Below are 12,487 nucleotides of genomic sequence, written 5' to 3' on the forward strand. Positions count from 1 at the left end.
TTGCATGAATAAAATAGTTAGTAAGAAAAATAAATCCAGAAAAATAGATAACTCTGAAACCTTAACTGTTTTCTCAAATATTTTATTCCCAACTCATTGCTGCTTGCTTTCTGAAATTTTTAAAGTACTATTTAATGCTCTTTGAATATCTCAAAGCCATTTTCTGCTTGCCTAACTAATCCTATCAAATGCTATTGTTGCTTGATCCATCAATCCTCGTGGGATCGACCCTTACTCACGTAAGGTATTACTTGGTACGACCCAGTGCACTTGCCGATTAGTTTGTGGGTTGTAAAATACCACACTAGCTGGTACAACAAAAATATATTATTTGTTAAATATATTTATTAGTTTAAATGAATGAAGATTATAAAAAATAATTATTTATTATACTAATGTACATCAATATAAAATAAAAAAATAAAATTATATTATATTATACTATTTATTTACTAATGTAAATCCCTAACTAAAAAATTTATTTATTAATAATTATATTATTTATTACTTTTAATAAACAGACAATAAAATATAGTAATTATTATCCTCAAAATAATTATTATAAAAATAACCTAAGAAAATTATTTTTTTTCTAATATTTATATTATTTATTTATTTTCGTAAAAGAAAAAAATATTATTTAATATTTTTATTACTAATCATAAATAAAAAAACATTTATTTATTTAAATATTAAAAATAAATAAAATATTTATTTTCAAAAATAAAAATATAAATATTTATTAAAATACAAGATCAAAAATTCTTTTAATATTAATATTTATTTATTTATTAATATTTAAATTATCTATTAAATCTACAGAAAACGAATCACCATTATAAAAAAAAAAATTAAAAACAATTGTATTTTAACATTTATATTTTTTATTTATTAATTACAAATATAAAATAAAATAATATTATACTGAAAAAATAAGAATATTATCCGAAAATAGTTATATTTATATTATTTGTTAAATTTAATAAAAAATACTAAATACAAGTAAAAATAATAATACTAAAATAAAAATGCTATATCATCATCATCTAATACTAATAAGTAACATTAATTAAAATTAAAATTAAAATATAAATACATAAAAAATTATCAAATTACGTAAATTGAATGATCTAAATAATTGCTAATATGTTTGAGTATAGTAGAATTACGAACCATCTTTAATTAATACAAATTTATAATATTTTTTTATGTATAAAATTACTCTTGTATTTCAACATATACTAACTATCTTCTTCTTTTTCAAAGACTTTCCTCCCGAAATCCCTCTCTGAACGAACCAAATACCTCTTTTTTCCAAATTTTAGTTTCGTGGGGGAGAATTGAGCTCAATTTAAAGAGTTTTAACTCTGCGTTGCTTTTTTCTGGAGAAAGGAGTTGTCCCCTGCATGCAAACATAACTCCAACACGCCCTTCTCGTGTTGCAAAGAATTCTACAACTTTTCGAAAACGTGCGAAAATCTCTGCGAAAGCTTCTACTCAGCAACCCCCCCCCCCCACCAGTGTTGTCGGGGAGTTTCCAGGTATGCGACGAATTCTAATTCACTCTGATAGTACTGTACTAACACGCCCTCCGCGTGTTGAGCTCACCTACAAATATGCAAAATACTAAATGTCGATATTAGACAAAAATATCATTATCGTTTTCATATGAAAATTAAATTATGGAGAGTACCATGTTCAAATTTTAAAAATGTTTCGTTTATATTTTTTGTATCTTTTACAAAGCCTGAACATGTTTTTCTGTTTTCTTGTTGCCAAAAACTTGAATATCTTGAATTCTTTTTAGCCATTTATTGGTGTTAGAAAATTTTAGTAAATTAAAAAGAAAATGAATAAATTCAAAATCAAAATAGCAAAAAAAAGCACGCCCGGTGGGACTCGAACCCACAATCGCCTGATTAGAAGTCAGGCGCCTTATCCATTAGGCCACGAGCGCCGTTGATAATATCAAGTTCATACTAAACGTGTCTAAAATCTATGATTTCTGAGCTATTTATTATACCGAGTCCATCGTGTTTTGCACACTAATATGTTTGTGTAAATCCAACGCCACGTGCATGAACAGTTTTCCATTATATATAGTTACATGATAAATGGCTCACACTGAGAAAAGAAATTTACTTTAAATTTTCCACTTAAATTTATCGTTGTAGAAGAGTGATACATCATTGTCAAGGCTGCACCTGCAGCAACTTATATTTTTCGAATAATCACATTCTAAATACACCATATTTGGTATCTTGAGTGGCACGGTTGAGTGACGCTGAGATGCATAGACCAATTACTTTCCTTGTATCAGCTGGATCAATGATTCCATCATCCCAAAGCCTAGCTGTTGAGTAATAAGGACACCCTTCTCTCTCATAAGCCTCCACAACCTTTGCTTTAAACTTTTCCTCCTCTTCCTTGATCCACTGCCATTACAAGTTTTATGTGAATCATTCATACAAAGCGAAGACATAAAAAAGAGGGCAGTGGCAGACTACACTAGCTTCCCCTTGTGGAATTCATAGCATCCCCTCTCTAAGTTAAGTGGTCAATGTGTGTTTTTAGAAAGATTTAATTACTCTATTGGCCTTTATAATTTCGTCAAATTTTTAATTGGATCCTTATAGTTTTTATAGTTTAAAAGTTTGTAATTGAGTATCTATACTAGATTAAAACTTTCAATTAGTTCCTTTTTAACTATATTTTGTCAAAAAATACACTTTTTTTAAAAAATGTTCATTTTTATGTTTGCGTAGGATGACTTGTAGAATATTCTAAAAGTAAATATATTTAGGTTACTGTATTTTCTTTTCTTTTCTTTTTTTGTGAAAGATAATAACTAATAAGGATCTAATTACAAATTTTTATCTAATATAATGATTCAATTACAAACTTTTAAACTGTAAAGACCTAAATAAAATTTAACGAAACTATAAGGACTAACAGAGTAATTAAACTTTTTAGAAATACAGAGGAGGCTATGTGAATTTCACCAAGTATCGTAGGAGGTGAATGTAATTTCATTTAACTCCATTAAAATTAATCATCTATTGCGCAATTATATTTTACCTGAATTCCTTGCTTTTTCTTATTGGCTTTCTCTATTTGCGCCAGCACACCGGCAGCCTGATAATCACAGATTTCCCAGGGATATATGTAAGACCCCACAAAATAGATGAATATCAATTGATAATCAAATCTTGTAGATCAATTGATGAGATATAAAACATGCCAATTAGAATCTCAGCAGAGTCATGTTATGGATCATTTGCTGCAGAAAATTTCTATAAAGAATCACAACTAATAAATAACATGTACTACCTGAGGACCACCCATCACAGATATCCTGGCATTTGGCCAAAGGAACATGAAATTGGGATTATAGGCACGGCCACACATTGCATAATTCCCAGCACCAAAGCTTCCACCAATGATTATAGTGATTTTAGGTACCTGCAGCCATTGATTGAAAACAAGAAAAATGGAAATTTACAATTGAAAGGTCCCTTTCATGCTTTCAGATCTACTTTTATGAAAATGATCAGAACCATCTTTTCATTAGCAGAGTTAACATTGACGCAACAGAAGCACATTCCAAGGCTCTTAATTTTTAGCTGGATTTGAAAACTTTTGATTAGATAGCTAACAAGTGCAGAATATGTTATAAGTAGGAAGAACCTCAAAACCACATACCTTTGCACAAGAAACAGCCATCACCATTTTTGCACCGGACTTTGCTATGCCACCTGCCTCGGATCTTGACCCAGCCTACCAAGTATGCAAGTATCAAAATTTCATTCTTCATTTTTTATTTTGAAGTGGGTTGCGACATCATAATTCTGGAAATTTAGGTTTGTATTCTTAACTAGTTAAAAAAGGAATCGAACTAATAGTAAACATTGTCTTTCATTTACTCGAGCATTTCCTAGAAAGCATGACTATATGATGAAGACATAAAGATAGATGACATGAAGTATTTGCAAATTGAGGAATAGTTAAAACATAAACTGTTGACTAAAGAATAGTTCCAAGATTCAATATGCACGATATCCATGCAGAAAGATGTTGTTTAAGAAATAGATGGTTTACTATCAGAATAAGAATATGCAACATCACAGACAAAAGTAAGATAAGATGAAGAATCAATACTTAAGCTCTCTTATGAGTATTGACTTTAATCTTACTGTCATTACAGTGTTACTTATCTAACCCCAGCCTACACTTGATTACTCTTCTATTGATTTGCAACTGATAATTCTTAAACCAGCCTAACTTGAATTCCTAATCACAAATTGATCATGGAACAGATTTATTCATGTAAAATGTAGAATATAAATTATTGCTGTTCTCTCAATTAATAAACACTAGTAAATAATGAGATAATTCACAGCATAAGTCAAGCGAAGTTTTGCAAGGGGTACTATCCACTCAAAAGTTAACAACATAGTATCAAAATCAGTGTCATTGAATAGTATCAAAATCAGTGTCATTGAAGAAACCCAAATGCATACCATGAATCCAGTAATGTTTTGAAGGAAGACCAAGGGAATATTACGTTGAGTGCATATTTCAATGAAATGGGCCCCTTTCAGAGCAGATTCATTAAATAAAATCCCATTGTTTCCAATAATTCCAACAGGTTGTCCAAAAATCCGAGCAAAACCTGTTACAAGAGTCTGCACAGATTTTGAATAAGGATGTGTGTATTATACAAACAAGGGAGTTACTATATTATCCAAGTTTTCATCTACATAACCAGTACCTTCATAAGTTATCAAACATCTATTCGTTGCTGCTTATACTTAGTGGCTCCAAACATTTATTGTGCAAGCAAACAACCAATAAATGTTTCACAACTCATCTAGAGTACTGTACCTGAAGAAAGAGAAAGGATCCTATTGCATGACCTATAATGCTAATGATCAAACATCAAGCAAGTCAAGTGAATATGCCCTCACACTGCCATACAATTTCTTGAATTCATCAAATTCACTTCCATCAACAATGCGAGCAATAACTGATCGGATATCAAACTGTTGCTTAAGATCAGTGGGAGCAATAGAACGAAGTTCATTGGCATCATATAACGGCTCTTTATATTCATAGTTTATGTTTTTCAATCCATTTTGCAAAACATCTTTACCAGCCATATGCAGATTCTTTATAATATTCCTCCCAAGAGCAAGTCCATGCAGTTCATCTATTAGAATTAAACAGACAAAATGTCACCAATAATAACTAAGCTAATTTTAGTTAATATCTTCTTTTTCATACAGTTAAATGAATGGGAGAGAAAGTCAACATAGTAAATACCTTGAGCAAAATAGTCTGAAACACCTGATGTCTTGCAGTGCACGGCAGCACCACCCAAATCCTCAGCAGAGACTTCCTCTCCAGTTGCAGCCTATAAAGTCATTTAGTTTTTAAGAAAAGTAATAGCAGTAGTTATCACACAAGAATTTTAGAACATTAGAGTGCCTAGAACTGACCTTTACAAGAGGAGGCCCTGCTAAAAAGATGGTGCCATTGCCCTTGACCATCACACTTTCATCAGCCATGGCGGGTATATAGGCACCACCAGCAGTGCAAGAGCCTAAGACCAGTGCAATTTGCGGAATGCCTTCAGAAGACATAACAGCTTGATTATAAAATATTCTACCAAAGTTTTCTTTGTCCGGAAAGACATCAGCCTGCTTCGGAAGGAAAGCTCCTCCACTATCAACAAGGTATATGCAGGGCAATTTGCATTGTGCAGCGATCTCCTGTGCCCTGAGATGTTTCTTGACAGTGATAGGATAATAGGTCCCTCCCTTAACAGTTGGGTCATTGGCCACAAACATACAAAGTTGCCCATGAACCGGACCTATCCCAGTAACAATCCCAGCAGAAGGCAAGGGTTCTCCATACAAGTCATGTCCTGCAAGCTTTATCACTTAAAATCCATAAGATCCCTAGGAATATTCATCACGAGGCAGTTTCAAATCAAATCAAACACAACTCATTTCTCATGTCCAAGCCTTAACAATTTAATTGAAACTGTTTTACTTGCCTAAGTTATGCGGAAGCAAACTACTACGGGTGTGTTTGCGAGTTGGAATCTCAGAAGGCAGGGGATACATCAGAGGGGTCTTAAGAGTAAAATGAACTTAACGTTACTCTTCAAGCCCTTCCTTTTCATCCCTCCCTTGCTCTCCATTCAAAACCCAGACATTCCCTAAGGCAACAAACTAGATTTTATCATTTTTATGTTTATGTTCATTTGAACGAGGCTAACTCAACATCAAAAACAAGTTCATAAGCAATTTGTGACTTCTAATACACCCACCTCATACCCAAATAACAAAGATAATGATGGATTCCAATATCATAACAGAATTGAGTGCCTAAGTGCCCAACTCAAATCCAAAAGTTAGTTGAAGGCCTCGAGTGCCAAGAGTTACCAAACACAAATACATAAAGGCTATTGTGCCCATATCTTCAAAACTAACCAAGTTAGGTTAATTCAGTGATTAGCTCACTAGTCCGTTTAAACAAATGTCACGGGTTCCCATCCCTCTTTGTACATGCGACAACCCATTGGCCAGAGTCAAACTCCTAAATACAGTTCAGATCTGCCACGGATTAGTAGTTGGTAAGCAGGGTTGGGAAATGCCGTAAGAAAAAAAAAAATCAAAATTGACACATGCTATATAAATAAAGGGACTGTTTTCTTCCTACAAAATTTGACCCTCAGAATCAGGGCATCTGCAATCTAAGTAAGAAACTTTACATAAACCCAAATGAAGAAACGAAGCAAATGCAGTAAAAGCCAACCTGTGAGAGCTCAAGGAACGAAGAACCAGGATCAAGGACGCGATCGATTCTCTCTCTGGGGAGAAGCTTGTTCCTGCTCCTGTTCCTCTTCACAGCTTCTGGTCCTCCACCGGCAACTACCCTTTGGACGTGAGATTGGAGCTCGGAGATCAAGTCTTGCATGGAGGTTGAGTTAGCGGCGAAGACATGGGAGTTGCGATCAACGGCATCGGGAAGAACGCCGAAGCTGAAAGCCCTTCTTGTTCCGAACAAGTTGGAGCAAATCCAACTTGCTTTTCTTCTTCCAACTGAACCAATCATCATCATCATCTTCTTCTTCTTCTTCTTCTTCTTCTTCTTCTTCTTCTGCTGCTGCTGTTGTTGTAATTGTTTCTCTCTTTTTTCTTTTTCTGTACAGTTTCTTCAGTACTTCTTCATCACCAACAAGCACTGTATTTGCGTGCCGTGTGTATTTTCAATTTTGAGGGGGATCGTATCCTGTTCCATATAATAATGATAATAGTTCTTAATCATGGGTGATGGGTGAAAACTGAAAAACGACAGTGATTCACGGAGTGGATAATCTCGCCACGTCCATTTTTCCTGTCTCTTTAAAAAAATTCAAAAACATGATTAAACCAAGTTTTCTAAAAACCGAGCCGTCATTGAACTGGGCAGACTTCTAATTTATTGGTTCAACTAATTTAAATGTAATTCATCTGAAAAAATTATTTTGTAATAAATAATAAATAAAATAAAAATAATTTTACTAAAATATAACTATAATTTATATAAATTTTAAAAAGGAAAAATTTAAGTGCATGTTTGGGCGCCATTATTTTGTTAAAAAATATCTTTTTTCAATGAAAAAAGATCTTTTTTTATTTTTTAACGTGTTTGGCAAATTTTTAGTAGTAAAAGTAAAAGTACCAGTAAAATAAAAAAAAAAATCTTTTTTGAGAAGCTGTAATTTACATCTTTTTTTAAAAGATCTTTTTTCCTTAAAAAAAAGATGTTTTTCATGTAATAAATAAACAAAAAAGTACTTTTATATTGTTATACCCAAACATAATTGATAGATAAAAAGACTTTTTTACATGAGATGTCCAAACATAAAATTACTTTTACTTCTCTATAAGATCTTTTAAAAAAAGATAACTCAAAAAAAGATATTTTTTTAGAAGCTCACCCAAACAAGCCCTAAGACTAGCAGTTTTGTTGAATTTTGGCCAGCATGTAACTAGCAGAGAAATGTGAGTTATTGGATGAAATCTCACATCGATCTCACACCATTAAATTATCATTGATGGCTATTTGCTGGCTGCCAATCACAAAAATTACTGGCCACCTAGCATTGCTCTTTTAAAAATATTATCTAAATTAAAATATTATATCAATTACAATATTATAATTTCATCCAAATATAAATTTAAAAGTCAAATAACAAAAAAAACAACCAAACATAAAATACTAATATCAAAATTTATCACCAATCATTAAAATTCGCCAAAACTTGTTTATTTGCTTGATGAAAATCATCATCAATATCATATAATGAAATATACATATTAGGGGTATTCGTGGCGGTGCGGTTTGGTTCGATTATTTAAAATAATATTATCTGATATATTAATTTTGCGGTTTAGTTTAGTTCAATTTCTTTTACTGAGGCCAATTGAATCAAACCAAACCAACTAAAATTGGTTTGGTTCGATTTTTTTTATTTCTCAATTCAAAAAAAAAAAACATTCTGTTCTAGCAAAGGATGAGAAGTTCAATAATAAAAGAAATTATAATACAATAATTAAAAAGCATGAGAAGTTCAACAGAACAAAAAGAAAAAAGTTGTTTTGATTAATTTTTCCAGCAAAGTAGCCACATCTTAATATTCTCTGACAAGATAGCAAAACATTGTTAAGCAAATAAAGAACTTGAAATCAAAAACTAATTTATAACACAAACAATTAATACCAAATATCGATTTAAGTTAAAATCCAACATACGCTAGAAATATAGAACACAATTCACAGAATTATAAAACATAATTAAAAAACAAAATCATAAACATCGAATCATAAAACACTAACAGGTCTAAACAATAATCAACAGAAAAGTAATCAATTAATAATCATCAGTGAAGAACTGAAGATATAGAACAATAATCAACAAAAAAAATTAATAGACTGAACAGAAAAAGTCAAGAAGCAATAGAACCAATCTGACTTGGAAGTTCCATTGTTGAGACCATTTGTGAATTTCTCCGTTTGTTAAGCAAGTTGGCCCATTTGTATCTCTAAATTTCTTATTGAAACTTCTTGGTTTTTGATGAAAGGGCCAGTGTTTTGTACAACCTTTTCCAAGGCTATTTCAAGATTAGAAAGCCTCTGACTGTCTTGTTGAGTGGAGTGTGAGGTCTGGGAGAGTTTTTCTACTGCAAGTTCAAGATTAGTAAGCCTTTGGGAGTTTTGAGGTGGTTGGGTGAGGGATGGTTGTTGTTGTTGGTGAAAATTGCTCTAAGGGTGGCTGTTAACACCCTAACTTTTAGCACGTCATGATCGTACTAAAGATAAGGCGTTACTAATTTACTTTCCTTTTATCAGCTATTTAATATTGAGCCTCTACACGTAACTTGTCGATAGCTTTTCAGAAAAACGAAATTCCTTTTATTTTGGTATATATCTCAAGTTCAACTATGTCAAATAAACATATACTCACATAATTACTATTAATACATAATAATTATTCATGCAACACTCAAATATAAACCTACCCCTCTGTAAAAGTACAACACTTTAAAATATCAAGAGCGAGGGAAAAATAAAATATAATATTAAACCAAAAACTGAAAATACAATTACATATATATGTAAAATCCTGTGGATTAGTCGCGGCTCCTCGCCGAGGATTCCTGAACCTGTTGCTAAAACAGAAGATCTGTAGGGTGTGAGAATGTCGTCCTCACATGTTCTCAGTAGGGATAGTGAATGCCATATAAATACAGACTAAAATACAAATAGTTAACTCATATCCCAAACACAATTTTCTTTATTAAACCCTTAAAATTCTTCCTAAGTCTTACTTTAAGCTATTTAAATCTCTTTCTTTAAACCACATTACTAAGTTCGCAACATAACAAAATAACCAATTAAGCACACAAGCAAGACACCAAGGCAAACAACACTATCACAGGAAAATAAAATAAACAACTACAATCAAATGCAAGTGCGCAAACAATTTATGATGCATGCCTATTCCTAGCGTAGGCCATGAGCTCATGCGTCGGTTGTCTACCCACAACCCGACATTACTCGGAGTGAACCTCGAATATGGTTCCTTTACTGTGTCAGTTAGACACTTTGGCATCACGGTTAACCGTGTCAGTTAGGCCTTATCATAATAACATTTTAATGTGCATCACAGTAAGAAACAGTGCTATCAGTTAGGTAAACAATCCTGCATTAGCAATATCAGGCTATCAATTAGGCGAGCACTTTTGCATTAGTAGTTTAGCACAAGGCCCGTTTAACATACAATTCTCATTTATTTATTTCATTCATTACTTCCGTTTTCTTTTTCTCTAATTATCCTTTCCATTCTTTAATTTCCACTTTCTTTCCTTTCTATTATGCCTCCGCTTCACCTTACAGCTAAGCATACCTCCGCATCACCAAGAAGCTAAAAGTACCTCCGCATCACCATAAGACTAGGCGTACCTCCGCATCACCATTTAACTTTAAACGTGTCCTAGGGATAACTTACACACCTTTGTTTAACTAAGTTCATAAATTCTACCAAATTTGGACATATCCTTTGGGTCTAAGCCAAGTTTAACCACATTTGGATTAGAATTAAATTCGATAGCCAACTTAATAAAATCTGCTGCTGCACTAAAGAGAATTCAGAAAAAATACAGCAAGCAGCCCTGTTTTTGATAAATCTGTAATAAATTTAATTCTAATCCATTACTTCTAAATTTTGGTGAGGATACACTGAAAACCCTTAAGTTTTATAATAACCAAATTTTAGATTCATAGCACCTCGTTTGGTTAATTCAATGTCAGTTGGAAGTGCTGCCCTATTTTTAGTAATTGGTTTTGAATTTTCTGCGAACAGCTCCGCTTCCAAGAGACATAAGTAACTCTACAAAATAGATATGGATATGAAATTTATACACAATTAAAGTATACTCACAAATATTCAAAATCCTTTTAGAAGTAACTCAAAATGCCAAATATGTCAAAAGTTATAGTGGCTGGAAGTTGATACTGCAGAACCAGAAAATCGAAAAATTCTACAGTAACCACTAAATTTCAAAAATTCACATCTTCCAAACCACTTGGCCAAATTTTCTGAAATTTTTATGGATAAATCTTGACTTCTTGAATTTTAGTAAAAAAATAATTTGTATTGAAAATAATGTCTAGATTGCTCCCAGTTTTTATTTTGATTTGCTGCCAATTATGCAAAAAATTCTGCATTAAGTAATTTAACAACCCTTCATACCAAATTATATATTCAAGCCTAAAATTCCTCAAAAACCAGAATTATAACTTTCTTTTGACTAATCAAAGTTGCCAAAGTGGTTAGCACAGCCCCAGGAGTTCAGACTCATCCATTCACCATTTTCACAAGTGCACAATAACTTAATTGAACATGTACTTTTCTGCACTATCATAAACATAATTTCTTTCCATAGGAGCTCAACATCAATCATACACATAATAAATCATCAATCATCATCATTCAAGCACACAATAATTCATCAATCCATAATGAACCATCATTCATCACAATACAACCAGCAACAACTATGACCATATCATCATCAATAACAAAATCACAATTTACAAATACACATATAACTCATCTAATCACCCAATTCTTTATAGCACCATCAACCCTACCAAAACTCAGTTCTAGCATACTCAAACATACTCACATTTACTAATAGTTTCCAACTTCATCAATTCTCATTAATTGGTCATGCATAGTGGTGGACGAAATTGTGATCCTTAAGGTTGGTCTCTTTATATTTGTATGAAATCAAAAATACCCCAAAGAGATCATGGTAATGGCACGTGTGGACACAACTCCGTTCAACTTAACCAGCAAGTGTACTGGTTCATCCAAGTAATACCTTACGTGAGTAAGGGTCGATCCCACAGAGATTGTTGGTTGGTGCACGAAATTGCAATCACACTTTTGCAATCCGTACAACTAACCAGCAAGTGCACTGGGTCGTCCAAATAATACCTTACGTGAGTAAGGGTCGATCCCACGGAGATTATTCTTGTTGAAACGAGCTATGTTTATTTTATTATTCTTAGTCAGGATATTAATTAAAATTATCAGTTGGAATTATTAGATTGGAAAAAGAAGAGGGAATAGAATCGTTACTTGTTGTGCAGTAATGAGAAATATGTTGGAGTTTCGGAGATGCCTTGTCCTCTGAATTTCTGCAATGTAATATTCAACTCAATTGTTTGTAAAGCACGTCTACGGCAAGCTGTATGTAGGGTGTCACCATTGTCAGTGGCTACCTCCCATCCTCTCAGTGAAAACGTTCCTATGCTCTGTCACAGCACGGCTAATCAGCTGTTGGTTCTCGATCATGTTGGAATAGGATCCATTGATCCTTTTGCGTTTGTCATCACGCCCAGCAATCGCGAGTTTGAAGCGCGTTACA

The 12,487-nt window shown here is 32.8% G+C and overlaps 1 protein-coding gene and 1 non-coding gene across 2 annotated transcripts; both read right to left on the reverse strand.

The window, feature by feature from the left end:
- Window positions 1–1,884: 1,884 nt before the first annotated feature.
- TRNAR-UCU (transfer RNA arginine (anticodon UCU)) lies at window positions 1,885–1,957 on the reverse strand. The gene has a single exon. It is a non-coding gene; the product is annotated as a tRNA-Arg (tRNA).
- Window positions 1,958–2,125: 168 nt separating this feature from the next.
- Window positions 2,126–7,357, reverse strand: LOC130956223 (methylcrotonoyl-CoA carboxylase beta chain, mitochondrial). Its single transcript, XM_057883272.1, has 9 exons — window positions 6,823–7,357; window positions 5,499–5,933; window positions 5,323–5,413; window positions 4,968–5,209; window positions 4,521–4,685; window positions 3,703–3,777; window positions 3,331–3,462; window positions 3,079–3,135; window positions 2,126–2,435 (listed from the first exon to the last, which is right to left on the reverse strand). Exons 1-9 carry the CDS (start codon window positions 7,129–7,131, stop codon window positions 2,232–2,234), a joined length of 1,710 nt encoding a protein of 569 aa, XP_057739255.1. The 5' UTR covers window positions 7,132–7,357; the 3' UTR covers window positions 2,126–2,231.
- Between the last annotated feature and the right edge of the window lie 5,130 nt (window positions 7,358–12,487).

Source organism: Arachis stenosperma, chromosome 10 (genome assembly GCF_014773155.1).
Source record: "Arachis stenosperma cultivar V10309 chromosome 10, arast.V10309.gnm1.PFL2, whole genome shotgun sequence".
Taxonomy (NCBI): domain Eukaryota; kingdom Viridiplantae; phylum Streptophyta; class Magnoliopsida; order Fabales; family Fabaceae; genus Arachis; species Arachis stenosperma.